This window comes from Sapajus apella, unplaced genomic scaffold (assembly GCF_009761245.1).
Source record: "Sapajus apella isolate SASKATOON/1434 unplaced genomic scaffold, GSC_monkey_1.0 scaffold22, whole genome shotgun sequence".
NCBI lineage: Eukaryota > Metazoa > Chordata > Mammalia > Primates > Cebidae > Sapajus > Sapajus apella.
This window is the reverse complement of record NW_022436962.1, coordinates 5,602,177-5,628,147: the sequence shown is the minus strand read 5'-3', so window position 1 is coordinate 5,628,147 and position 25,971 is coordinate 5,602,177. Positions and strand designations below refer to the sequence as shown.

The window sequence follows — 25,971 nt, the reverse complement described above, 5'->3', positions numbered from 1 at the left end:
ACTGATGTCCCTGATGTGGACGGTGGTGGGAAGGGGTGCCAGGTATAAAACTGCCCCCTATGGAGAACCACAGGTTTAGACTGAGAACAGTCAGTGTGTCTGTTAATCAGCACAGGTGCATACTCGGAATAGGTGGAGCGTTGGATTTTTATCAAGATTGTGGTTCTGACAAGCTAGAAGAACAAAGCAAAAAGGGGCCAAGAGAGTTGAGAGTTTCTGAAAGAAAGTGATTGTAGGCTGGGCACAGTGGCTCAAGCCTGTAATCCAAGCACTTTGGGAGGCCAAGGTGGGCGGATCACAAGATCAAGAGATGGAGACCATCCTGGCCAACATGGTGAAACCCCTTCTCTACTAAAAATACAAAATTTAGCTGGACATGGTGGCGCACGCCTGTAGTCCCAGCTACTCAGGAGGCTGAGATTGCACCACCGCACTCCAGCCTGCTGACATAGCAAGACTCCGTCTTAAAAAAAAAAAAATAAAGTGATTGTAATGACTGATCATAAAATTTAATCTGGATAAAGAGGGGAGAGAAAACATCAAGGGATGAGGAAGAGAGAAAAGACAGAATTGTCAATGGACTAGATATCCCCATGAAACTGAAGGGTTGCTGGAATTATAATTCCGCAAGAGGTGAGCTATGAAAACGAGAGGCGGTGGCCAGAGTGAAACTGAGAATACTGAGGTGTTCATTGTTTGGTAATGACAAGGTTTAAGACATGACCAAAGGAATCTGTAGTCAATGTGGAGGACAAGCCCCACCGATGTCTTAACAAAGGGTTTTTCAGACCGGGCGCGGTGGCTCACGCCTGTAATCCCAGCACTTTGGGAGGCCGAGGCAGGTGGATCACAAGGTCAAGAGATCGAGACCATCCTGGTCAACATGGTGAAACCCCGTCTCTACTAAAAATACAAAAAATTAGCTGGGCATGGTGGCGTGTGCCTGTAATCCCAGCTACTCAGGAGGCTGAGGCAGGAGAATTGCCTGAACCCAGGAGGCGGAGGTTGCGGTGAGCCGAGATCGCGCCATTGCACTCCAGCCTGGATAACAAGAGAGAAACTCCGTCTCAAAAAAAAAAACAAAGGGTTTTTCAGTCACATCCTTGATTTCATGGATCTTCTCTTTGTCTGGAAATGATTTCTTTTGTTTTGTTGTGTTTCAAGGCCATAGGACTTTTTTTTTTTTTTTTTTTTTTTGAGACAAGGTCTTGCTTTGTCACCCATGCTGGAGTGCAGTCATGTCTCACTGCAGCCTTGACTTCCTGGGCTCAATTGATACTCCTGTGTCAGCCTCCCAAAATCACACCTGGGATTGCAGGTGTAGGACAATGCCCCACCATAAGCATCTTTGGACATTTGATACTATTGACTACTTCTACCTTGAGATTTCTGCTTCTTGGGTCTCTCTGACACCATCTCCCTGGTTTATATTTTCTTCCTACCTAGCTGATCTCACCTTCTCAGTCGATCAGCCCTTCTTTCTCCATTTAGTCCCTAAACATACAGAAGCTCTATCCCTGCACTGTTTTTCCCTGTTTTTTTTTTTTTTTTTTTTTTAGAGGGAGTTTTGGTCTTGTTGCATTACTCCTGTCGGAGTGCAATGGCGCCATCTCAGCTCACCGCAACCTCTGCCTCCAGGTTCAAGTGATTCTCCTGCCTCAGCCTCCCAAGTAGCTGGGATTATAGGCATGCGCCACCATGCCTGACTAATTTTGTATTTTTAGTAGAGTTGGGGTTTCTCCATGTTGGTCAGGCTGGTCTCGAACTCCCGACCTCAGGTGATACGCCCTCCTCAGCCTCCCAAAGTGCTTGGATTATAGGTGTGAGCTACCGCCCCGGCCTCTGTCATATTTTTCTGTACATTTTTCCTGATCAGTGTTCAAACTCTTAAAGTCAGCCATCATTTAAATGCTTTACGACCCTAAAAGCTACTTGTTGATCCAAGCCTCCCTCCTGAACATCTGTCTATAGAACATCTCAGGCCCCTCAAAGTGCAGTGATCAGATCAGCATCTCCAGCACCCAAGCTGCTCTTCCTCCGGAAGACGGGAGCCTGGTCCACCCAGCCACATGTCAGACTCGCTGTTATCTTGACTCTGCCCTCCCCTTCACCTCTCACAAGTCCTGCCCTTGGGACTGTAATGTCTCCTGACCCCTTGCTCCACCCCAGTCCTCATCTCCGCTGTCACCACTGCTACTCAGTCCCTCATCCCCTTTTCATGGGAACTGTAACAGCTTTCTGGGTGAAACCCTTTCTTCAATACTGTCCCATCATGCTACCCTCCACATTGCCATCAATGAGACATTTGACTCTGTTACCCTACCTTTCATGATCTACAAATTTCTCAGCCTCATTTTTGGCCACGCTTGCCCGGAATGCTAGGCTCCTATCCTATTCAATTTCTTCCTGTCCTCTGTTTAAATCGTACCGTTTCATGCATCTTGACCTTTGCAAGTGATGTTCTTTCTGCCTAGGCGACCCCCATCTCTGTGCCCTGGTGAGTTCCTCATCTTCCTGGAGCCCACACGCACCTGCTTCCAGTCTGTGTTCTTCTCTGCGGTTTCAATGTGACTATATATACTTTGTCATACAATTATTCCCATTATGTGTTAAGTGTCTGTTTACTCATATAACTTCAAGAGGGGAGAGTCCTTGTCTTGGTTTCTTTTATATCATCAATGCCTGGCACAAAGCAGATTCTTCAATGAATCATCATTCTTAATGAAGGCATAGCATTCCATATAGGAAATAGATGAGTCATACTTTGGTTAACTTGTTCCAAATATAGATATGTTGTTTATTTCACTTTTTTTTGAATTTACTGTTTATTTTTCAAAAAGAAGAAAGCATTTTCCTTTTTTTTTTTTTTTTGTGAGACAGGGTCTCACTCTGTCGCCCAGGCTGGAGTGCAATGGCACGATCTTGGCTCACTACAACCTCCACTTCCCGGGTTCAAGCGATTCTCCTGCCTCAGCTTCTCAAGAAGCTGGTACTATAGGCATAAGCCACCATGCCCGGCTAAGTTTTGTATTTTTTAATAGAAATGGGGTTTCACCATATTGGACAGGCTGGTCTAGAGCTCCTGACCTCATGATCTGCCTGCCTCGGTCTCCCAAAGTGCTGGGATTACAAATGTGAGCCACCGTGCCCGGCCTGAAAGCATTTCCTTCTTCTTTTTTTACCTTCTGACTACATCCTACATGATGGCCTCTTTTTTATTTTAACAGAAATACAGGCTTTTTGTAAAAGAAAATTTAGGCAATATGGAAAGGCATAAAAACAAAAGTAAAAATTATGCATCATATCATTATCCAAATTTAGCTGTTGTTATTAAGCTGATATGCATTCTCCCAGACTTTTTCTTTTTTTTTTCTTTGAGATGGAGTCTCACTCTGTTGTCCAGGCTGGAGTGCAGTGTCGCAATCTCGGCCCACTCTGCCTCCCAGGTTTAAGCCATTCTCCTGCCTCAGCCTCCAGAGTGCTGGGATTACAGGTGTGCATCACATACCCAGCTAATTTTTGTATTTTTAGTAGAGACGAGGTTTCACCTTGTTGGCCAGGCTGGTCTTGAACTCTTGACTGCCTTCCTTGGCCTCCCAAAATGCTACAATTACAGGCTTGAGCCACCTTACCTAGCCCCAGACTATTTTCTATTCATTCATATACCCATAGTTATTTCTACATTTTAAAATCAAAATTGAGAAATACCGTGCATGGTGTTTTGCAATCAGCCTTTTTCACTTAACAGTATGGAATGTCATTAACAATATTCCATGTCATTCATTAGTCAAAGATCATTATTTATAATGATTGCATAGTGTTTCATTTTATGGATATGACAATTTATTTAACAGATCCCCTTTCTTTAGATTTTTTAAAAGTAGAAATGAGGTCATACACGTTGTCCAGGCTGGTCTCAGACTCTGGGGCTCAAGCGATCCTCTTACCTTGACCTCCCAAAGCGCTGGGAGACATTTTGATTGTTACCAAGATGCTATGAATCTCCATGTAGATACACCTCTGAACACTTATCTGATTATTGCTTAAAATATATCCCTTAATGTTGAATACTTGGGTTGGGGACTTGTACATTTTTAAAGCTTTGGCCACTTATTCTCCAGGAGCCCTGAACATGCTATCTTCTACCAGCAATGGAAGATGGAGCCAATCTCCCCACACCCCTGTCAATATTGTCAATAAATACTCCATTTTTGTCAGTGTGGGATGGGGGAGAAATGGCCATGTTTTCATACCCTTTAGGGTAGGTGTGTAATAGGTGTTTTTTGAATGAAGGAATGGATGAGTGAAGACAAATGCATGAAGATAACACAGCATTTGGGATAGACTCTGGACTTGGGTCAGATACTAGCTTCAAATCCTGGTTCTATCACCTAAAGTTTGTACCCTTGTAGAAAAGTCATGTAACTTTATTAAATTTCCTTTTACTCAGTTGTGTATTGAAGATCAGCATTTCTACTTCATACAATCGTTGTGAGGTTAACGAAATACTGTTTTATATTTATTTATTTATTTTGAGGCAAAGTCTTGCTCTGTCACCCAGGCTGGAGTGCAGTGGCACAATCTCAGCTCACTACAGCCTCTGCCTTCTGGGTTCAATCCATTCTCCTGCCTCAGCCTCCCCAGTAGCTGGGACTACAGGCGTGTGCCACCACATCCAGTTAATATTTGTATTTTTGGTAGAGAGAGGTTTTCACCCTGTTGGCCAGGCTGGTCTCGAACTCCTGACCTTGTGATCCACCCACCTCAGCTCCCCAAAGTGCTGGAATTACAGGTGTGAGTCACTGCGCCTGGCCTGAAATACTGTCTTAAAAATTGCTAAAAGCGCTGGGCACAGTGGCTTACGCCTGTCATCCCAGCACTTTCGGTGGCCAAGGTGGGCAAATCACCTGAGGTCAGGAGTTTGAGGCCCGCCTGACCAACATGGTGAAACCCCATCTCTACTAAAGATACAGAATTAGGCCGGGCGCAGTGGCTCAAGCCTGTAATCCCAGCACTTTGGGAGGCCAAGGTGGGTGGATCACGAGGTCAAGAGATTGAGACCATCCTGGTCAACATGGTGAAACCCCGTCTCTACTAAAAATACAAAACATTAGCTGGGCATGGTGGCGCGCGCCTGTAATCCCAGCGACTCAGGAGGCTGAGGCAGGAGAATTACCTGAACCCAGGAGGCGGAGGTTGCGGTGAGCCGAGATCGCGCCATTGCACTCCAGCCTGGGTAACATGAGTGAAACTCCGTCTCAAAAAAAAAAAGACACAGAATTGGCCAGGCATGGTGGCACATGCCTGTAATCCCTGCTACTCAGGAGGCTGAGGAAGGCGAACTCCTTGAACCCGGTAGGTGGAGGTTGTAAGGTGCCAAGATCGCACAACTGCACTCCAGCCTGGGCAACAAGAGTGAAACTCCGTCTCAAAACCCCCCCTCCAAAATGCCAAAAGCATTAAAAATACTTTTCTATGGCAAAAAATGCAAATAGTCCCATAGGCTCTATTATAAAAAGTCTTCTCACTTACTCTGACTTCCATTTCTATTCCACAAGTAACGCAGTTGAACAGTTTTTTTTTGTTTCCTTCCAGAGATTCTCTCCTTTTTTGTCACTCACAAATACACACACAGTAAACTATATACACTGTTCTACATCTGCCTTTTACACTTAATCCGTTTTGGAGATTAATCCACATGCAGAATCACCTATTTTTTCAGTGCACTGTAATTTTTTAACTATTAGCAGAGATTTAGGCATCGTGCATACGATTGAGGCACTAGCTCTGAAATCAGACTGCTTGAGTTTGAGTACTGGCCCCACAATTTACTAGCTGTGAAATCTTGAGCAACTGACTCACATTCTTTGTGCCTTAGTTTTCTCATCAACAAAATGGAAATGACATAGACCTATATCAAAAGGCGGTTGTGAGGATTCAGTTTGCATCTGTAAAACACTAACAACGTCTGACACCTAGGACCACTTAATAGAATGACTTTTTTTTTTTTTTTTTTTGACAGGGAGTCTCTGTCTGTTGCCCAGGCTGGAGCACAGTGGTGTGATCTCAGCCCACTGCAACCTCCGCCTCCCAGGTTCAAGCAATTCTCCTGCCTCAGGCTGCCAAGTAGCTAGGATTACAGGCACGTGCCACTATGCCTGGCTAATTTTGTATTTTTGGTAGAGATGGGGTTTCTCCATGTTTGTCAGGCTGGTCTTGAACTTCTAACTTCAGGTGATCTGCCTGCCTCAGCCTCCCAAACTGCTGGGATTACAGGTGTGAGCCACCACACCTGGCCTAGAATGATTTCTTCTTCTTCTCTCTCTATTTATTTATTTATTTTTTGAAACAGGGTCTGGCTCTGTCACCCAAGCTGGAGTGCGGTAGTGTGATCTTGGCTCACGACAACCTCTGCCTCCTGGGCTCAAGTGGTCCTCTCACTCAGCCTCCCAAGAAGCTGGGACCATAGGCTCATGCCACTATGCCTGGCTAATTTTTTGTATTTTTTGTAGAGGCAGGGTTTTGCAGTGTTGGCCAGACTGGTCTCAAACTTCTGGCCTCAAGTAATCCTCCACCTCGGCCTCCCAAAGTGCTGGGATTACAGTCATGAGACACCACACCTGGCCAAATGACTAATTTTTTAAATTCATATCCCAATACAAATAAATATTTTCTGAAAAATACTGCAATGACTATCCTTGTACCAATATGAAAGTATATCTGGAGAATAAGTCACTAGAAATTAAATAGTTTCTGTTCTACATAAGATGTCCAGCATCTGGCCAGGCTTGGTGACTCATGACTGTAATCCCAGCACTTTGGGAAGCTGGGTATATATATCTATATACACACACACACACATATATATATATATATATATATACACATATATATATAATTTTAAAATTACCTGGGTGTGGTGGCACATGCCTGTGGTCCTGACCACTTGGGAGGCTAAGGTGGGAGGGCCACTTGGGCCCTGGGGGGGGGTGCTCACAGCTGCAGTGACCCATGTTCACGCCACTACACTCCAGCCTGGGTGATAGCGTAAGAACCTATTTCAAAAAAAAAAAAATTGTTTAAAAATATATAAAAATAGGCCGGGCGCGGTGGCTCAAGCCTGTAATCCCAGCACTTTGGGAGGCTGAGGCGGGTGGATCACGAGGTCAAGAGATCGAGACCATCCTGGTCAACATAGTGAAACCCCGTCTCTACTAAAACTACAAAAAATTGGCTGGGCATGGTGGCGCGTGCCTGTAGTCCCAGCTACTCAGGAGGCTGAGGCAGGAGAATTGCTTGAACCCAGGACGTGGAGGTTGCGGTGAGCCGAGATCACGCCATTGCACTCCAGCCTGGGTAACAAGAGCGAAACTCCGTCCCCCAAAAATATATATATATAAAAATAAAAGTTAAAAAGAAAGAAAGTGTTTCTCGGCCAGGCATGGTGGCTCATACCTATAACCCTAGCACTTTGGGAGGCTGAGGTAGGCAGGTCACCTGGGGTCAGAAGTTTGAGAACAGTCCGGCCAACATGGTGAAACCCTCTTCTCCACTAAAAATATAAAAATTATCCAGGCCAGGTGCAGTGGCTCATGCCTGTAATCCCAGCACTTTGGGAAGTCAAGTCGGGTGGATTACAAGGGCAGGAGTTCATGACCAGCCTGACCAACATAGTGAAACTCCATCTCTACTAAAAATACAAAAATTAGCTGGGTGTGGTGGCACGCACCTTTAGTCCCAGCTACTCTGAAGGCTGAGGCAGGAGAATCGCTTAAACCTGGGAGGCAGAGGGTGCAGTGGGCTGAGACCAAGCCATTGCACTGTAACCTGGGTGACAGAGTGAGACTCTGTCTCAAAAAAAAAAAGAAAAAAATAATCGACCATCATGGTGGTGTGCCTGTAATCCCAGCTACTCAAGGGCAGAGGCAGGAGCATTGCTTGAACCTGGAAGGCAGAGGCTGTAGTAAGTTGAGATTGCATCACTGCACTCCACTCCAGCCTGGGCGACAGAGCAAGACTCCATCTCAAAAAAAAAAAAAAAAAAAAAGGAAATGTCTCTCCATTCACACCTTGACCAGTGGTTTATGTCAAGTTGGAGTTTCTTCATATCCTCACCAGCTCTAGACATCAGGGGCATTTTTAAAGTCTTTGCCAATTTGATGCATGAAAAATAATATCTCCCATGGCCTTAAGCTGCTCACATTTCAAGTGATGATAGTGAAGAGGAGGTATATCTGCCTGCATTTGCCATAGAGAGTCTAGTTTTCCAATCCCTAGCATTTGCTCTGCCTGGAACGTTCCAGGCAGAAATGAGTCTTCTCTTCTGGCTAGAAATGAGCCCAGAATCAAGTCTGTGATACAAAGACTCTAAATCCCGGCTTGCCTTACAAACACATGGAGTAGATGAGGATTGACCAAAGGATGCTGGGACTTTTCCCTGGCACTGTGGACTGGATCACTAAGGCTGGCAGGTGTGGAGGGGGCAGGTGAGGTTGAGTCATGCAGGACACTGGGTGTGGTTTCCTGGATCAGCTCCAGAGTTGACATGCAGGTTCCAGTAACGGGCGGCTGAGCTGGGCTAATTGCTGCTGCTGGTGCCCCAGCCCAGCCCTGCACGTAGCAGGAGGAGGAGGAGGCTAAGGAGGAGGAGGAGGAGGAGGAGGAGGAGGAGCAGGAGGAGAATAAGAATGAGAGGGCAGCAATCCAAAGGGACGGCCACCATGAGGTTCTCAAGAACTGAAAACTTACTTCCCATCTTCCTGCAGGATTCGAGGGTACCTGGAAATTGAGGCTCACTGAATCCACCCTCCACCCCAGGCATGCTTGTATGTCCACGGGGCATTCCTCAAGCTGTACATCTAATGGTGGGATTTCAGGCACCCATGCAGCAGAGACATTTGGGTCGCTCAGAACCTCTCAAAGCAGTATCAGTTGTGGAACTGAAGAAAGAAGCCAGGTTTCAAGCTCTGTTTTCCTAAACTTACTACTGTCTCTCAGAGCGTAACCTGATTCTTAACCTCTCTGAAGCTCCAGTTTGCTCATCTATGAAATGAGACACTCATCCTCCACATTGTTGAGAGATTGATATAGCTGTCTTTGGAATTTCCTAGGCTCTAGCCTAGGCTTTCTTTCTCTCTTTTTTTCTTTTTTTGAGATGGAGTCTCACTCTGTTGCCCAGGCTGGAGTGCAGTGGCACAATCTTGGCTCACCGCAACCTCCTCCTCCCAGGTTTAAGCGATTCTCCTGCCTCAGCCTCCCAAGTAACTGGGACTACAGGTGCATGCCACCACACCCAGCTAATTTTTGTATTTTTGGTAGAGACGGGGTTTCACCATGTTGGCCAGGCTGGCCTTAAATTCCTGCCCTCAGGTGACGCACCCACCTCGGCCTCCCAAAGTGCTGGGATTACAGGCCTGAGCCACTGTGCCCAGCCCTAGCCTAGGGTTTCTACTGTCCCTTGGTGACCTCTTCCCTCCTGGGTCTTTGGTACCCTGCATGGAACCAGGCACACAGCAGATTGTTAAGAAACACAGAGAGAAGGAATGATGTATCTAAAGCAATAACTTGACACATTGCCTGGCACCTGATAGGTACTCAGTAAGCGGTCAGCTGTCAACATTAAGCGGTCAGCTGTCAACATTAAGCTCAGACTCCAAGTCAGCATGATTTGTGACTTTGAACAAGTTACCTTCCTTTTCTGAGCTTCAGTTTCCTCATCTACAAAATGAAGAGTGTTATAAGCCAGATGCAGTGGCTCACACCTGTAATCCCAGCACTTTGGGAGGCCGAGGCAGGCAGATCACAAGGTCAGGATTTTGAGACCAGCCTGGCCGACATAGTGAAACCCTATCTCTACTAGAGATACAAAAATTAGCTGGGCATGGTGGCATGCACCTGTAGTCCCAGCTACTCGGGAGGCTGAGGCAGGAGAATCTCTTGATCCCAGGAAGCGGAAGTTGTGGTGAGCTGAGAATGCACCACTGCACTCCAGCCTGTGCCACAGAGCGAGACTCTGTCTCAAAAAAAAAGAGAGTGTTCTGCACTGAGCGCTCAGATCACTGGTAGTTATGTACACGGGCTAATTTCAAGTGCTTGTTCTTCTTGTAAAAAGACGTGTTGAGGGGGAAGTATATGCAGAGCTATCTCATGGACGAATGAAGTTCTGCCAACTCTCCTCCCTCAGCAGAGGGTGGGGAAGGGACAAGACTGCTGGGCAGTGGTGGCATCTTTGGGCACTCCAGGTTCAGCAGCCATGCACAGCCCAGAAGACCATGCAGAGATAGCCCAGTGTGCCTGAGGGCCCATGACACACCATGCACTGAACTGAGTTAAAAGTCAATGGTCGGCCGGGCGCGGTGGCTCACGCCTGTAATCCCAGCACTTTGGGAGGCCGAGGCGGGTGGATCACGAGGTCAGGAGATCGAGACCATCCTGGTCAACATGGTGAAACCCCGTCTCTACTAAAAATACAAAAATCAGCTGGGCATGGTGGTGCATGCCTGTAATCCCAGCTACTCAGGAGGCTGAGGCAGGAGAATTGCCTGGACCCAGGAGGCGGAAGTTGCAGTGAGCTGAGATCGCGCCATTGCACTCCAGCCTGGGTAACAAGAGTGAAACTCCGTCTCAAAAAAAAAAAAAAAAAAAAAAAAAGTCAATGGTCTTGGAGGTGAGACAACTCAATACTTCCCAGTAAGTATCAGGGGCTTCTGGTGTCCATCCCAGGCCCTCATAGTAGAAGGGGCTGGCTGGGTGTCCATACTCATGAGCATCCTCCCACCCCCCAACCCACTTCATTCATTCACTTGCTAACATGCCCAACGGCAATAGGATGCTATTGCCAGGTAGAGGGGGTACAAAACGTGCTCCTAGTCTGGGAGCAGTAGGTGAGGGAGGCATAGATTTTGTTCCACCAGTGGTTGAAAACTGAGTGCCTCTGGGGCCACACAGGTACTGCATGGTGGGCATGGTGGTAAAGTCAAGACTACATGGAGCAGCCTGACTCCATGGTGACAGACTGTGGTCCAGGGAGAGCCGACTCACTGCGCCAAATCTTCTCGTTCTGTTTCTCACATTTATTTTCATTTTTAATTTTTTTTGAGACCAGGTCTCACTGGTGATTCGTAAGACAAAGCACTCGATATAGAACAATCTTCATTTTGTAGATGAGGAAACCGAGGCTCAGAAAAGGAAGGAAAGGGACCGGGCGCGGTGGCTCAAGCCTGTAATCCCAGCACTTTGGGAGGCCCAGGCGGGTGGATCACGAGGTCAAGAGATCGAGACCATCCTGGTCAACATGGTGAAACCCCGTCTCTACTAAAACTACAAAAAATTAGCTGGGCATGGTGGCGCGTGCCTGTAATCCCAGCTACTCAGGAGGCTGAGGCAGGAGAATTGCCTGAACCCAGGAGGCGGAGGTTGCAGTGAGCCGAGATCGCGCCACTGCACTCCAGCCTGGGTAACAAGAGCGAAACACTATCTCAAAAAAAAAAAAAAAAGAAAAGGAAGGTAACTTGCTCAGAGTTACCAATCATGCCCAGGCGGGATCGTGCGACCACAGCTTCCCGCAGCCTTGACCTCCCAGGCTCAGGCGATCCTCCGGCCTCAGATCCTAAGTAGCCGGTGAGCACCACCACTCCTAATTTTTAAAAATTATTTGTAGAGATAGGCTCTCCCTATGTTGCCCAGGCTGGTCTTAAACTCTTGGGCTCAAGTGATCCTCCTGCCTTGGCCTGCTGGTGTTGGGATTTCAGGTGTGAGTTACCCTGCCTGGCCAATTTTTTAAAAAGACAAACCACAAATTCATTTTTTCCTGTGAAAATTTTCCTGCTTTTTAAAAACTTGACAACATGGCCGGGCGTGGTGGCTCACGCCTGTAATCCCAGCACTTTGGGAGGCCGAGGTGGGTGGATCACGAGGTCAAGAGATCGAGACCATCCTGGCCATGATGAAACCCCGTCTCTACTAAAACAAATACAAAAATTAGCCGGGTGTGGTGGCAGGCGCCTGTAGTCCCAGCAGCTCGGGAGGCTGAGGCGGATGAATCGCTTGAACCCCGGAGGCGGAGGTTGCAGTGAGCCGAGATCGCGCCATTGCACTCCAGCCTGGGTAACAAGAGCGAAACTCCGTCTCAAAGAAAGCACAAAAAAAAAAAAAACCTTGACAACTTGTTGATTTTTTGGTGACTGTGGCAAACACATCTGCAGTAGAAGGATGGTGGGTACCTCAGTGGCGCTCTCACAGGCCAGCGGCACACGGAGGCAGAGCTGCCTTCCTGAGTGTGGCCTGTCCAGCGATCACACAGGCCCTGCGCTAGGAGGACCGAACCTCCATGATGTGTGCTCTGTTGTTGCCATTTCAAAAAAAAATTTTTTTTCCTCTCTCTTCCTTTCTCCGCCATCGTGGTGTGTGCATTACTCCGTTTCTCGCCATGTCTTCTCACAAGACTTTCAGGATTAAGCGATCCCTGGCCAAGAAACAAAAGCAAACTCGTCCCATTCCCCAGTGGATTCGGATGGAAACTGGTAATAAAATCAGGTACAACTCCAAAAGGAGACACTGGAGAAGAACCAAGCTTGGTCTGTAAGAAATTACACATGCAATGGCACTCATATTTATGCTGTCTGTAGGTCACAGTCATGTTACCAAATCAAGCTGAAAAATGTCACCGCCATCTGGAGAAGTTTGAACAGTTTCCTTTCTGTATCTGTTATGAAGACATTAGTTAGTACAACGCACAGTGCTTCCATTATTTATGTTAAAAAAAAAAAAAGAAAGAAAAGAAGGTTTTGGTTGCCTGGGTTCAGTAATAAATATGTGAGACCTTTCACTTCAAAAAATAAAATAAAAATAAAAATTTTTTTTGAGATGGGGTTTTGCTCTTGTTGCCCAGGCTGGAGGGCAATGGCGCGATCTCCGCTCCCTGCAACTTCTGCCTCCCAGGTTCAAGGGATTCTCCTGCCTCAGCCTCCTGAGTAGCTGGAATTACAGGCGCATGCCACCACGCCGGGCTAATTTTTGTATTTTTAGTAGAGATGGGATTTCAACATGTTGGCCAGGCTGTTCTCGAACTCCTGACCTCAGGTGGTACAGCAGCCCTGGCCTCCCACAGTGCTGGAATTACAAGTGTGAGCCACCACGCCCGGCCTAATAATTACTTAAAGGGCCCAAGCTTTCACTTTGCACTGAGCTCTGCAAATTACCAGGCCTGTCCTGACTGGAGGCAAGGGCTGAACCCATCTGGCAGTGGGGGAAAAGGGCCGAAGAGGAGGTGAGGCAATGCCTCATAGAAGGGCCCCCAGGGAGGAGATGAGTAGGGCAAACAGCCCAGGATGTGGCTGTGCGAGACTGTGAGGTGGGAGTGTGTCGTGTGTGCTGGTGTGTGCAGGTGTGTGAGGCTGTGAATATGGCCCACGCGAGTGCATGAGAGTAGGCAGTGTCTGCAGAGCGTGCAGGGGCATGTGCGAGGACTTGTGAATATTTGTCTTTGTGAGTGTGTGTGTGACTTTAGTTCCCATGTATGAGTGTGTGTGTGGTATGTGAGGGAGGTGGCGGCCAGGACAGGGAGAGTCACGGGGCCATTTAACAAATATTTATCGAGTACCTCCTCTGTGCCAGGCGCTGTGCGAGGTGCCGAGGTGAGTAAGCCCAGCACTTGCCCCGTGCCCGCAGCCCGGGAGGGAGAGGGCTGTGTAAACAGACAGCTGCAGTGAGAGGGCAGACTGAAGCCAGACTCCGCAGAAATGCAGCCCCTTCACCCACTTCCCCTAGGAGAAGCCAGATTTCCCAAGACTTGGTGGGACAGGTGGGGCTGTGGGAAAAGCCAGAACTGTCCCGGGAGGCCGACCCCAGCCCCTCCTCAGGCACACCCAAACACCATGGGAGGGGTGACCTCCCTCTGACCTGCACAGCGACACACCCAACCCCACAGAAGCAGATAAGAGGTGACCAGCAGCTCCAGCAGGGCAGGATATAAACAGCCTGGCCCTGTGGCTTCCTCCCCGACCCCACCCCCCAGCCAGGACGCACCTGAGGGGACCCTGACCATGGCTGGGTGAGAGATGGGGCCCATCTCCTGCGAGGAGGAGTCCATTCAGAGGCCCCTGGACCGGTGAGAGTTGGGGTAAGAGTGCCTGGTGCCCGACAGAGAGGGCAGCACAGAGGCCAGCCCAGGGGTCTGTGCCAAGACTCTGCAGCATCCTGAGGGATGAAAGGGGAGAGCACTGTTGGGGAGAAAGACGTCCCTCCCCAGAGCTGCCCTCTTCCAGGCTGTCCAGCACTGCCCTGCAGAGGCCACCTGCCCAGGCGGCCCCATCGAGCTGCGGCGTGGGGGCAGGCATGCTGCCAGCCGGTCCCGGCTCTCACCCAGCCCAGCCGGTGACCTCGGCCTGCCAATAGCCTTGTCAGTAAAACGGGACGCCCAGTCTCCTCAGAGAGCTGTGGGGTGGATCAAATGAGATAATGGGATGAGGAAAGCGCCTCATAAACTGCAAATGGCAGGACAAAGGTCAGCGCAGTGGGCAGCACCTGCCCCAGCTCTCCAGGAGAGGATAAAGGGGCTGAGCGCCACATTCCCAGCCCTCCTCTCTGCTAGGATCTCCTTTAGGAGCTGAAGAGGCTGGGGGTCAAGGGAGGCCAAACAAGCTGGCCTGGGCTCCAGAGGCTCCTCCCACACTTGGCTAGGTGACTTCAGGCCACACTGGGCCACCTCTCTTAAGGGTGCAAGGACCCAAGATATTGTGGCGAGGGAAATTAGCCCCAAGTCTAATGTATAATTTTCAAGAAATGGGGTCATTTTTGGACTAAGTAGTTGTGAAAGCTTCCCCAGCTTCTGAGGCTAAATCTATGCCCTGCCCACAACCCCTTTGTCTAACTGGCTCACACTTCAGAAGGGAAATGTAAGTAATAGTCTTTTTCCAAAATGGCTCCAGGATTCCGGGCTCTCTCATGACCCCACTTTTCTCTCCAGCCAATTTCTCCACTCTCCCTTCCACCATTTCTTGCTCCTCCAGAGCAAGCCACATTTCCAGACATCCACACACAAGCTTTCGTTTCCCTAGGATCCCTTCTTTACCCACATCACTTCAGCCAATAATCCGGTTGGTATTTCCAAGATGACAGAGCAGTATTTCAAACCCACGAATGGGATTTGAATGTGCTCTATGGAGTGTGAAGCCTCAGACTCAAGGCACTTTCCACCTGGAAGGTATTCTTCATAAGTAACATCAATGAACTGTTCTCCTTAAAACCTAGACACATTATCACTGTGGAACCAGAATAACAGCTCTGGCATCTATTGAGGATAAAGCCCCTACACCAGGAAAGGCTCCCGGGAAAAGATTTTAGGACAGAATCAAGGCACACCTGGAACCTCTTTCCACACGTCAAATGGGAATACCGCGTCTCTTCTCTTCTTGGAGGAGGATTAAACAAGGCAGCGTGGGCCAGCACAGTGCCTGGCATGAGACTACACTGTCCCTGGGTGCAGTACTCACTACCTGGTCGACAGGATCATTCTCATCACACACTATACCCATGCAACAAACCTGTGTATGTACCTCCTAAATCTAAAGTAAAAGTTGCAATTATTAAAAAAGAGAGAAAGACTATGCTTTCACCAAATGTAACTCCTCTCATTCTTTCTCAACGAGTACTTATTTTTCCCCCTTTACAAGATCCTAATTCTGATTTTGTCAGACTCAAAAACTGGGATTCATATGACAGATATACAGCTTACAGCCCATTTGGCTGGAATGTAGAAGCATCTGTCCCACAAGGCCAGCCATGCAATTCTAGACATCTTGAGAACATCAGGTCCAAACCCTAGCCTTATAGGAAGAATCAGTCCTAAAGAGGACAGACTTGGTCAAGGTCAAGGTCACCCGAGAAGTGTTGTGACATTAGGATGCTCCTGACCTCCACTTTCTGAGTTCATGTCCTTGCATGAAGTCTTGCAGGTGTTCTCCAGCAGCCTCACCTGCTTCCTTTGCTCGTCTCCCAGCCCCCAGCCCACCTGTCTGTAAGCCCAAACCTGCCACTCCCCTCTTCGTCAGCCTGTGCCCTCACCCTCGGCCTGGTAGACGCTCATCCTCCTCCCCTCCAACCTCTTGACCATATTCCATTCAAAGGCCCAAATTTCAGTACACAGGTAGCTAAGACAAAGGTTAGAAAAAGCCCAGAAGGCACTTTATTGGAGGTCTCTGCCTCCATTCACAGGAGAAAGGAGCCGGGATCCCCATCCTCAGGGGTCCCGGCATCAGCCCACCGGAGGGCCTGGAACAGTCCAGCACTCTGTGGGAGAGGAGTGGGAAGGGAATGTTTTAGAAAAAATAGATCTCTATGTACATCTGACATATTTATAGCACATAAATTAGGGAGTGCTCTGACCCCTGCCTGTAGAGCCCAAGCACCAAGCAGGGAGGTGAACGCTAGTCCGGAAAGAAGGTGCTGGAGCCCCTGCTCAGTCTTCTCCATCACGGCGCTCCCCTAGGGCCTCCCCAGGTCTCCCTGGCTCAGTCCAGGTGTCTGCAGGAGGAAGGTGCCGTCTCCGTTTAGTCTGGGTTTGAGGAGGCATCAGATAAAAGGAGACACACTTGCAGCTATAGAGTCAGCTTCAAACCCCGGGGCTTGTAATTCCAAGAGGAGGCCGGGGAGGCGAGGCCACAGCCTCCAAGTCCCAGGACGACGGCAGACACTACACCAAAACTTCAGCTCCTCTCCACAGCGCAGCTGGGAGCATTCCCCAGCGGAGGGGCCATCTGGCCTGCCTGTCCTCCCAGGAGTGGTTGCAGGCCTTGAGTGGCCCATGAGTTTTGTCCCGGGTATAGTTCCGACCCTCAGTTCCGACTCTGGAGAACCTCTTCCTCCTTCCAGCCGCTGGAGTTTTTGCCAAACTTGTAGACGAGTCGACGGCCATCCACCCGTTCCAGGATCTCCCGTTTGTAGTAGTACCTGAGTGGGGAGAAGGATGGTCAGAGGTGCTTAGGCAGGAAACGGGTCCCAGACGGCCAGCCCTCCCACGTGGCCCGCATTACCCCTGGGTGACCCGTGCCCACAGGTCTCAGCCTGACTAACCTGAGCCTGACTCACACTTCCTGAACTCCTCTGTTCTTCCCACCTGTAAGCAGGAGCTATCTGCTCTGTCCTTACACTGGCCTGTAACTGTGGCCAGGACGCATGGCTCTCTGCCCTTGCTTCTTTGTATCCTATGGCTATGACTTGGGTCTGATCATTAAATTATGTGATTTTTAAGGCCAGGCGGCTGGGCGCGGAGGCTCATGCCTATAATCCCAGCACCTTGGAAGGCCACGGCGGGCGGATCACCTGAGGTGAGGAGTTTGAGACCAGCCTGGCCAACATGGTGAAACCCCATCTCTATTAAAAATACAAAATTAGCTGGGCATGGTGGCACATGCCTGTAGTCCTAGCTACTCAGAAGGCTGAGGCAGGAGAATCACTTGAACCCGCGAGGTGGAGGTAGTGGTAAGCTGAGATCGCACCACTGCAGCAACACCTTCTTTCAAAAAAAAAGAAAAAAGAAGAAAAGGCCAGGCACAGTGGCTCATGCCTGTAATCATAGCACTTTGGGAGGGTGATGCAGGACTCCTTTGAGACCAGGAGTTTGAGACTGGCCTGGCCAACATAGAGACCCTTGTCTCTATTTTAAAAAGAAAAAGAAAAAAAAGAAGAAAGTACATGATTTTAGGGCTGGACGGGAACTGAAGATGACCTAGTCTCCCCCTGGCCATAGGAGGAAACTGAGGCCAGATAAAAGCAACTTAATTCCTTCAACGAGGAGAAAGGCAGGCCCTGGGGTGGGCACAGCTCCTGCCCCCTCAAGTGCACTGTGTCTGCTGTCTGCCTCCGTGTTGTCATTTAATCCACAGAGTAGGCCAACCCTGCTTCTGTCCTCACTCCACAGACTGAAGCCTGCTGCATGAAGCCGAGGAGCAAGCAGAAAGAGGGAGATGGGCCCATAAGCGCCTGTCCCGTGTCCGGCCGCATCTTGAGGGTCCTGGCCAACAGCTCACCTCATGGCCCGGCTCAGCTTCTCATAGGTCATGTTGCTGTTCTTTTTCTTTTGGCCCCACAGTTGGGCCACAGCCTCGGAGCGCAGGAACTTGAAGACACCTTCGTGCCGATTCTCCCATTTCATGAGGCCCTCGTTGAGCTCCGGGTGGATGAGGATGTCCCGGATGAACTCCCACAGGTGGGTGCCTCTGGGCGCTGCAAGGCCAGCTTCCATCAGTTTCCGTTCAGTGTCCGCTCTCACCCAAGGCCAGCCAGCCCCGCCCGCCCCGGTGCACCGCCGACTTGGCCACAGGCATGGAGCAGGCCCCTCCAGAGAACCTGCAGCGCCCTCTGTGCGGGGACTGTAGTGGCTGCCTTTCTCCTCAGCCCACCTAAGCACCCACCAGCAGCTTCCTCACATCACTGAGGGGTCGCAGAAGGCAGGCAGTGGCCAAGTGCAGAGAGAGCTGGGGTCAGTGGATGGGACACCTGGACTCTAGTGCCAGTCGCCTCCACAGGGACCCTATTTCCCCCTCCTCTCCAGGACCACCAAACCAGGCTCTGCAATCAGGTGGTGACCAATACCATAGAGCCCCAGCATGTGCACAGACTTAACCAACGCCGTGCGGGAGACCAGAGAAAACGGGGAGGCATACCCACGATGCCCCGCAGTGCCCCCGGGAGCCGCTCAGCCTCAGCAGGGCAGACCCAGGCGCCCCCGCAGCTCACCGTGCTTGCTCTTCTTGCCCTCCAGACAGTCCCAGTACTCTTTGCTCAGCTTTCGGGGCCGGCCTCGTTTCCGCTTCCCGTGCTTGGGATCCCCCTTCTTGCAGTCAGGAAAGCCATCTGTGGGGACAGGGTGGAAGGTCAAGGAGGGTGAGGGGGACGTTAGGGGGAGCAGCCCCTCTACAGGAAAAGCCTGCAGGAAGAGCTGGGCCCTCTGGGCAGTGGTAAATGGGACGCCCTCTTGGTGACCTCCCACGACTCACCACTGGGGAAGAGCTTGCCGTCAGTGGGATCCAGGTCCACGTCGCTTCCACCGGAGTCTGAGGAGTGGGAGCTCTGAGAAGTACCAGTCCCTGGGGGGTGTCGTCAGAGTGAGTCCCTTGCCAGCCCACCCTCTGCTGAACCAGGCTGCTGGCCCTCAGGACTCCCTTCCCAGCCTGTTCCTGCTCCTGCCAGAGGGTCCGAGTACTGGTGCCAGGAGCCAGAGGGAACCAGGGACAATTGGCGGAAGGGAGGTTGTGCCCCAGAGAGGGCTCTCACCTGTGGTGGAGACGTCAGAGCTCCCAGGGGAGGGGGCTCCTGCGCCACAGCTGCCGGGGTGGTAGGGGCTGGCTTGCTGACCGTCGTCCAGCAGCTCCTGGGCGAAGGGGCTGCCCTGGTCTAGGAAAAGGAGGTGAGAACTCAGACAGGGCTCAGGGGACTGGACTAGGACGGGTGAGGCTGCCCATGGGTCTGATGACCTGCTGCGATTTTTCTAGTTGAGGGAGGAAGAAGTCTGGGGAGGGAGTCACCTCTAGCACTCTGTGGAGGGGCAGGGATGGGACAAGACAGGCTGGGGAAGGAAGGAGAAAACGGGTTCTCACCAAAAGGGACCGGGTCTAGGGTCTCCTGGAAGGCCATGCCATCCTTCTCCAGCAGCTCAATGATCCAACTGAGCTCATCAGAAGAGCTGGAAGCTGACAAGGAAGGAAGGAAGGGAGGAAGCGTCACACTCCCCTCATCCCTCCCTCAAGGGCTCTTTCTGGCTGTGCCTCTGGCCCAGAGCTCCGGGCTGCCCACAGCCACACTGAACTCAACTCGGCTCAGCATATGGAGCGGCTCCCCCGCCTCCAGGGGCCTGGACTCACTGAGGTCTCGCAGCTGGGCATGGAGCTGGTCCCCTAGAGGCCCAAAGACCAGACGCAGCTCCTCAAGGGCACAGTTGCAGAGGGTGGCCCCGTCCATGTCACACCGTGAGAAGTCGATGGCGCTGGCGTCGTACTTGTTCTTCTCCACTTGGTAGCTGATCCAGTCCAGAACCTGCGTCTTCGACCAGAACTGGGGCTGTTCCCCCGACCAGCTGGCCTTCTCTGCAAGAGCCAGGCATGGCAACAGGCTCAGCTCAGGCTGCCCAGCAGACCTCACAGCCCCGTTCCTTTTTTTTTTTTTTGAGATAGGGTCTCACTCTGTGGCCCAGGCTGGAGTGCAGTGGTGCAATCTCAGCTCACTGCAACCTCCACCACCCAGGCTCAAGTGATTCTCCTGCCTCAGCCTCCCAAGTAGCTGGGACTATAGGCATGTGCCATCATGCCCAGCTAATTTTTGTATTTTTAGTAGAGACAGGGTTTCACCGTGTTGGCCAAGCTGGTCTCGAACTCCTGACCTCAAATGATCCAATCACCTGGGCCTCCCAAAGTGCTGGGATTACAGGCGTGAGCCATCACTCCCAACACACACAGCCCCATTCCTGGTGCACACTGGGGACTCCCACTTCAGCCCTCGAAGCTCTCCCTGGAGTAGGGGCAGGAGGTAGCATTCACAACACCCTAGTCCTGGTATCCGACACCTCCCTCTGCCTGTCACAGCCCCACAAACCCCAGCACCTCAATACTAAGTCTCAGCCGCTAGCCCTGGAATTCGCCTAGAGACCCTCCTCCCCGCCCATTCCCCCATCTGTCTAACAGGCCCTTAGATGGATCTGTCTCCCCCTCCATGTTCCATCCCACCCTGCTGAGACCCACCTGTACCCTCCAATGACATCTGGGGGTTGCTCAGGGTCAGCACCAAGTCGTCAGCCCCAAAGGTGGCAGCAGAGGGAACAGAGGCCAGGGTGGAGTCGTCCGAGCTGTACATAGCACTGAAGTAGTTGCTGAAAATGTTGCTAATCTCACAGGTTGCAGCCATGAGGCTACCTGTGGGTAGGGGGAGACGGGGTGAGGTTGGTGAGGGGACGAGGGTCCTCTCCTTACACTCCCAGCTACTCTGCTCTGCCCAACCCTGGGCAAGAGTATCCCCAAGGGGCAGGAAGATCAGTAACTCTGCGGACACTCTCTCTTCAAGAAGGGCTCCAAGATCTCAGACCAGGGCAGGACGGCAGGAGCCTGCTGCTGGGCTTCCTGCTTCTGCAGAGCTCTGGGGCCCTGGAGACAGACTGGCGGCGTCATGGCCATTCTGCCCTCCCAGAGACAATCTCCTTCTGTTCCTCAACCCTCAGGACACCTTCGCTCCTGCTCTGAGATCCTAGACTGGAGTGCGCAGGTTCAGAATCGCAAATCCTCTGAACCCCTCCGCAGTTTCCCAAGAGCTGGGCAAGGGAATGACAGGCAGGGAATCCTACCGGAGTGGCGGAGTCCGGCTGTGGCAGGCAGGCCGGCAGGCAGGCTTACGCCGCAGGCGGGAGAGAAATCCAGTTCCGCCAGGTAGCGCTGAGATGTATGGCCGCTGCGCTCCCCTACCCAGCTCTAAATAGAGCCCGGAGGGAGCTCCTCCCTGAGCTCGGGCCTTTATAGTGCGTCCCCTTCAGTAACCTGAGCTGGTGGCTCATTGGACGGAGGGGATTTCCTGGCCTTTAGACTGGGCTCCTGGCCCCAGGTGATTTGCATATTCAGTGCCACTTGGCCCGGATCTTAGCAGGCGGTGCTGGGAAATCAGGCCCGGCTGGTTTAATGATTGTCAGAGTCTGTCATCCCGCACCCTCTGGGGTTGGGCACAGGGCACTGGCCTGGGCAGGTGGCGGGAACGTTGCTGGGGTGGGCATCTGTGCTTTTGGCTGCCCTGTGGCCCAGGAAATTCTTCCCAGGGGCCAGGCTAGAGAGGGACCAGGCAGGGGGAGGGCAAGTGAGGGAAGAACATGAACCCCTGTCTGACCTGGGTAAGAAAGCTGCTGGCCCCTAAATTCCAGAGGTTCGGTGACAAAGAGGCCTAGTAGGGAGAGGAGTTATTGGGTTTAGGGATTATTCCCAGAACACCCAGGACTCTGGCCAGGAACTGGGAGACGCTCCAGGCTCAAGGCTGGGCAATACCCATGGATTAATTGGTGGTGGCCGGGCGTGCCAGCCTAGCCTTGGCCCCGGCTCCCCACCAAAGAGCTCCTTCTCCAGCACCCACTCCATTGGCAAGGTCTTCACTCCCGTCAACTGCCTGGACTCCATCTGAGCATCAGGGTTGCTGCAATCATTCCTGAAGGACCCAGCTTTGCTTGAAAGTTCTTCCCTCAGCGCCTGCTGAAGCTCTCCCCACCGGAGTTGCCAGAATCCACATGGATAAATTCGTCCCTGCTCTCCAGACCTCATCTAATCTGTTTCACTTGGCCCGTTTTCCAGTACCTTCTGCTGCCCTCTAGCGGTCAGAAGCCTGACTACCTGGGTCATGTCATTCAAAGAGGGAACACAGAGTATAAATGTATTTACCAAGCACATTTCAGCATATTCTCTCATTTAATTCTCACACCGAAAAAGCCCTGTAAGGAATGCATGGTTATTCCCATTTTATAAACAAGAAAGTTGCATCGTGGAGGGTTGAATGGCTTGCCCAGGCTACACAGAGTTGGCGAAGGGGTGAGGCTGAGAGTCACATGCAGGTATCCAAGTGCCTTGTACATGAAACCCTCGCTCTTTCCCTGCACAGGACCCAATGTCTTCGGGCTTCACAGTCTTCCCACCCAGCTCCATGGCCAGAGCCCTTGCCTTCCCTGTGGGCAAAGCCCCCCCACCAACGTCTGTGGCTGTCTCTATGGACTCAGCCCGAAACACAATGGACAGTGTCCTATAGAGCCTCCTTGAGACCCTGAATGGGGTAATACAGGATGGCAGAGGCAGGGGACTTGTAGCCAGTGTCTGTAATTGTGTGATCTTGGATGAGACCCTTGGAGTCTGCACTTGTTTCCCACTCTGTAAAAAATGAAGTTGTCTGAATTTAATAATCCATAAGATCTCTTCCAGATCTAGTTTTTTTTTTTTTTTTTTTTTGGAAACAGAGTCTCACTCTGTCACCCTGGCTGGAGTGCAGTGGCGTGATCTTGGCTCACTGCAACCTCTGCCTCTCAGGTACAGATTCCCGGCTAATTTCAGATCTAGTTTTTTATGTATCTAAAATGTAGGATCCAGTGGCTCACACTTGTAATTCCAGCACTTTGGGAGGCCGAGGAGGGTGGATCGCGAGACCAGGAATTGAGGCCATCCTGGACAACATGGTGAAACCCCATCTCTACCAAAAATACAAAAATTTTAGCTGGGCATGGCGGCGTGTGCCTGTAATCCCAGCTACTCTGGAGGCTGAGGCAGGAGAATCACTTGAACCCAGGAGACGGTGGTTGCAGTGAGCCAAGATTGCACTACTGAACTCCAGCCTGGCGACAGAGTCAGACTCTGTCTCAAAAAAAAAAGGTAGGATCTGGGTGACCCACCTCCATTAATGCCACAGCTTGGGGAGTTCCTGGCCACCCTCAGCCAGGGTGGGTGAAATGGTTACTCAAACAAAAGGTGACTCCACCTCCAGAGATACTCCTGTCGTTAACTCTATAGCCGGAGGACTAAGAAAGTCATGGCCAGAGAACCTGCTTCTTGCCTTCCTCCTCTCTGAAGCTCCTGGGTGCCTAGGAGAGAGTTAAAGTCAAGGATCCCCCCCATCCCCAGGCCAGTGCAGGCAGGTGAGCCTGGGGCTCAATAGGATTTTCCCCAGCCCTTCAGGGGGCCTCCCCCAGGGAGCCTGAGGCAGACACATCCTCCACCCAGGCCCTCCCCCAGGAATGTGGAAGAACCGGCTTCTAGCCCCGGGGCTGCTCACGTGCTCCCTGCCCTGAAGAGCACCTGGCTGGGGCTCCCGGGGATGGCGGGGTGAAGAGGAGGACGTACGAGAAAAATGAGAGGGCTGTCAGCTCCCTCGCCTTGTTGGGGCTTCCTCACGGGTGACAGGGAGCTGAGATAAGGAATCCCTGTCGGCCAGCACCTTGAGATAAGTGGGAAATACTTGGATTTGAGGTCAGTGCCTTGGAGGCATGGGATGCAGGTGGGGACAAGGTTCGGGGATAGTGGTCTAGGGAGCTATGGAGCAGGACGCCAGGGCCTTCCCAGTATTCTGAGGTGGCAGGAACAACCCGATGGCTCCCTCTCTCCCTACAGAGCTTGCGCACATGACAGCACAGCCTCATCTTTGGGATGGAAGGATGTCCTATAAAAGGACAGGCACATCCAGTAGGCCTGTCAGGTACCAAAGTGGCGAATGAGGCAGGCTACACAGCTCAGGATACCCATGCTAAGAAATGGGAGGCCCCACAAAGTTAGTGGAGTCACGAAACGGCTGTACAAGGGCTTCCAGCCTTGGCTTCCGATGACCCTTCTTGATTACTGGGCCTATTGGTGCTACAGGTTTTGTAGAGCAAAGAAACATAGCTGCTGATAAGCTAGGTAACATGTGGGGGAGAGGGGGAGGCAACTGGATAGCCCGAAAATAGTCCTTGCCGGTTAACATACTGCCAGGAACAGTCCTGAAAGAGCCGCAGGAGCAGTTTGCTATCAAAACGCCAGTGCCTGGAGTAGCTCCTCCGAACCCGGGCTTCCAGATCCCTCTCCTGTGACCCACGTCACCGTCTCTGAGGGTGGAGCTGAGTGTGCCACGGGGCAGAGGGTTCTCCAGTCCACCACTTGGTCACCACTAACGCCTTGCTCTTGCTGAGTGAAAGCAAATCGACAGTTCCCAACGCTCGTGCAGAGGGAGGAAGCCTGTTTGATGACCTAAAGCTGAGGACAGAGCCGAGCTGTGAACAGGCTGGTTCAGGGTTGCCTTGTATTGAAGAAAGGCAACTGAAACACACTAAATATTTCTTCCAACCCTCCCCTCATGCCACTCCCAAACCCAGATTGCTAACTGCTTAGGTCCCATGTTGAGGCCAGGAAATCAGAATTTAGTGCTAAGTTCTAAAAGACTTTACTGATTCCCACACCATTCACAGTCATCTAGGACCAAAGACAGGTGAGGCCCAGTGAAACCCTGGGGATGGAGAGAAAGGTAGAGAAAAAGTCCTAAAACACTTTTTTTATTTTTGAAATAGGGTCTCACTCTGTCACTCAGGCTGGAGTTCAGTGGCACAATCAGGACTCACTGCAAACTTGACCTCTTGGGCTCAAGTGATCTTGCTACCTCGGCCTCCTGAGTAGCTGAAACCACAGGCATGCACCACCATGCCCAGCTGTTTTTTTTTTTTTTTTTTTTGAGATGAAGTCTTGCTCTGTCACCCAGGCTGGAGTGCAGTGGCACGATCTCAGCTCACTGCAACCTCCACCTTCTGGGTTCAAGAGATCCTTTTGCCTCAGCTTCCCAAGTAGCTGGGACTACAGGTGTGCGCCACCACACCCGGTTAATTTTTTATTTTTTAGTAGAGACGAGGTTTCACCATGTTGGCCAGACTGGTCTCGAACTTCTGACCTCAAGTGATCTGCCTGGCTAGGTCTCCTAAAGTGTTGGGATTATAGGTGTGAGCCACTATGCCTGGCCTTTTTTTTTTCCTGTAGAGATGAGGTCTTGCTATGTTGGCCAGGCTGGTCTCAAAACTCCTGGGCTCAAGCGATCCTCTCGCCTTGACCTCCCAAAGTGCTGGGATTACAGGCATCAGCCACTGCGCCTGTGTAGGGTCCAGCCCTACAGAGTTCTGTGAGCCCCTCCTGGCTGGTGCAGAGACGAGATATTGTAGAAATAAAAGGCACAAGACACACAGAAAAGAGAATTTGGGCCTAGAGGTGCACTGCTACCCAAATTGCAGGAGACCAGCAGTGGCCCCGAGTGCCGGAGGCTCTCACTTTTATTGAGTTGCATATCTGGGGGCAGGGTGGGTAGGGCGTGGTCTTGGTCCAAGACTGGGGGCAGGGCAGATAGGGCGTGGCAGTGATAGTGTCAAGTACGTCACGTGTCATTCAGGTTGGGGCTCGGCTATTTCTGGCACCCGAAGTGAGGTAAGGAGCATAATGTATCAGTACTTTTTCCAAA

At 51.1% G+C, this 25,971-nt stretch overlaps 1 protein-coding gene across 1 annotated transcript; it reads right to left on the bottom strand.

The window, feature by feature from the left end:
* Positions 1–16,155: 16,155 nt before the first annotated feature.
* Positions 16,156–21,528, bottom strand: ELF3 (E74 like ETS transcription factor 3). The gene is made up of 9 exons (XM_032288736.1): positions 21,329–21,528; positions 20,733–20,903; positions 19,860–20,081; positions 19,596–19,688; positions 19,273–19,392; positions 18,996–19,085; positions 18,736–18,852; positions 18,027–18,222; positions 16,156–16,947 (listed from the first exon to the last, which is right to left on the bottom strand). The coding sequence occupies exons 2-9, from the start codon at positions 20,893–20,895 to the stop codon at positions 16,833–16,835; spliced, it is 1,116 nt and encodes a 371-aa protein (XP_032144627.1). The 5' UTR covers positions 20,896–20,903; positions 21,329–21,528; the 3' UTR covers positions 16,156–16,832.
* Between the last annotated feature and the right edge of the window lie 4,443 nt (positions 21,529–25,971).

What these genes read in the sequence shown, in the direction of transcription:
- ELF3 (XM_032288736.1), bottom strand. Translation starts at nt 20,895, where the DNA reads ATGGCTGCAACCTGTGAGATTAGCAACATTTTCAGCAACTACTTCAGT. An exon ending in GATGTCATTGGAGGGTACAG is followed by an intron (nt 20,082 to 20,732) that starts GTGGGTCTCAGC and finishes TGGCTCTTGCAG; the next exon opens with AGAAGGCCAGCTGGTCGGGG. An exon ending in CCTAGACCCGGTCCCTTTTG is followed by an intron (nt 19,393 to 19,595) that starts GTGAGAACCCGT and finishes TCCTTTTCCTAG; the next exon opens with ACCAGGGCAGCCCCTTCGCC.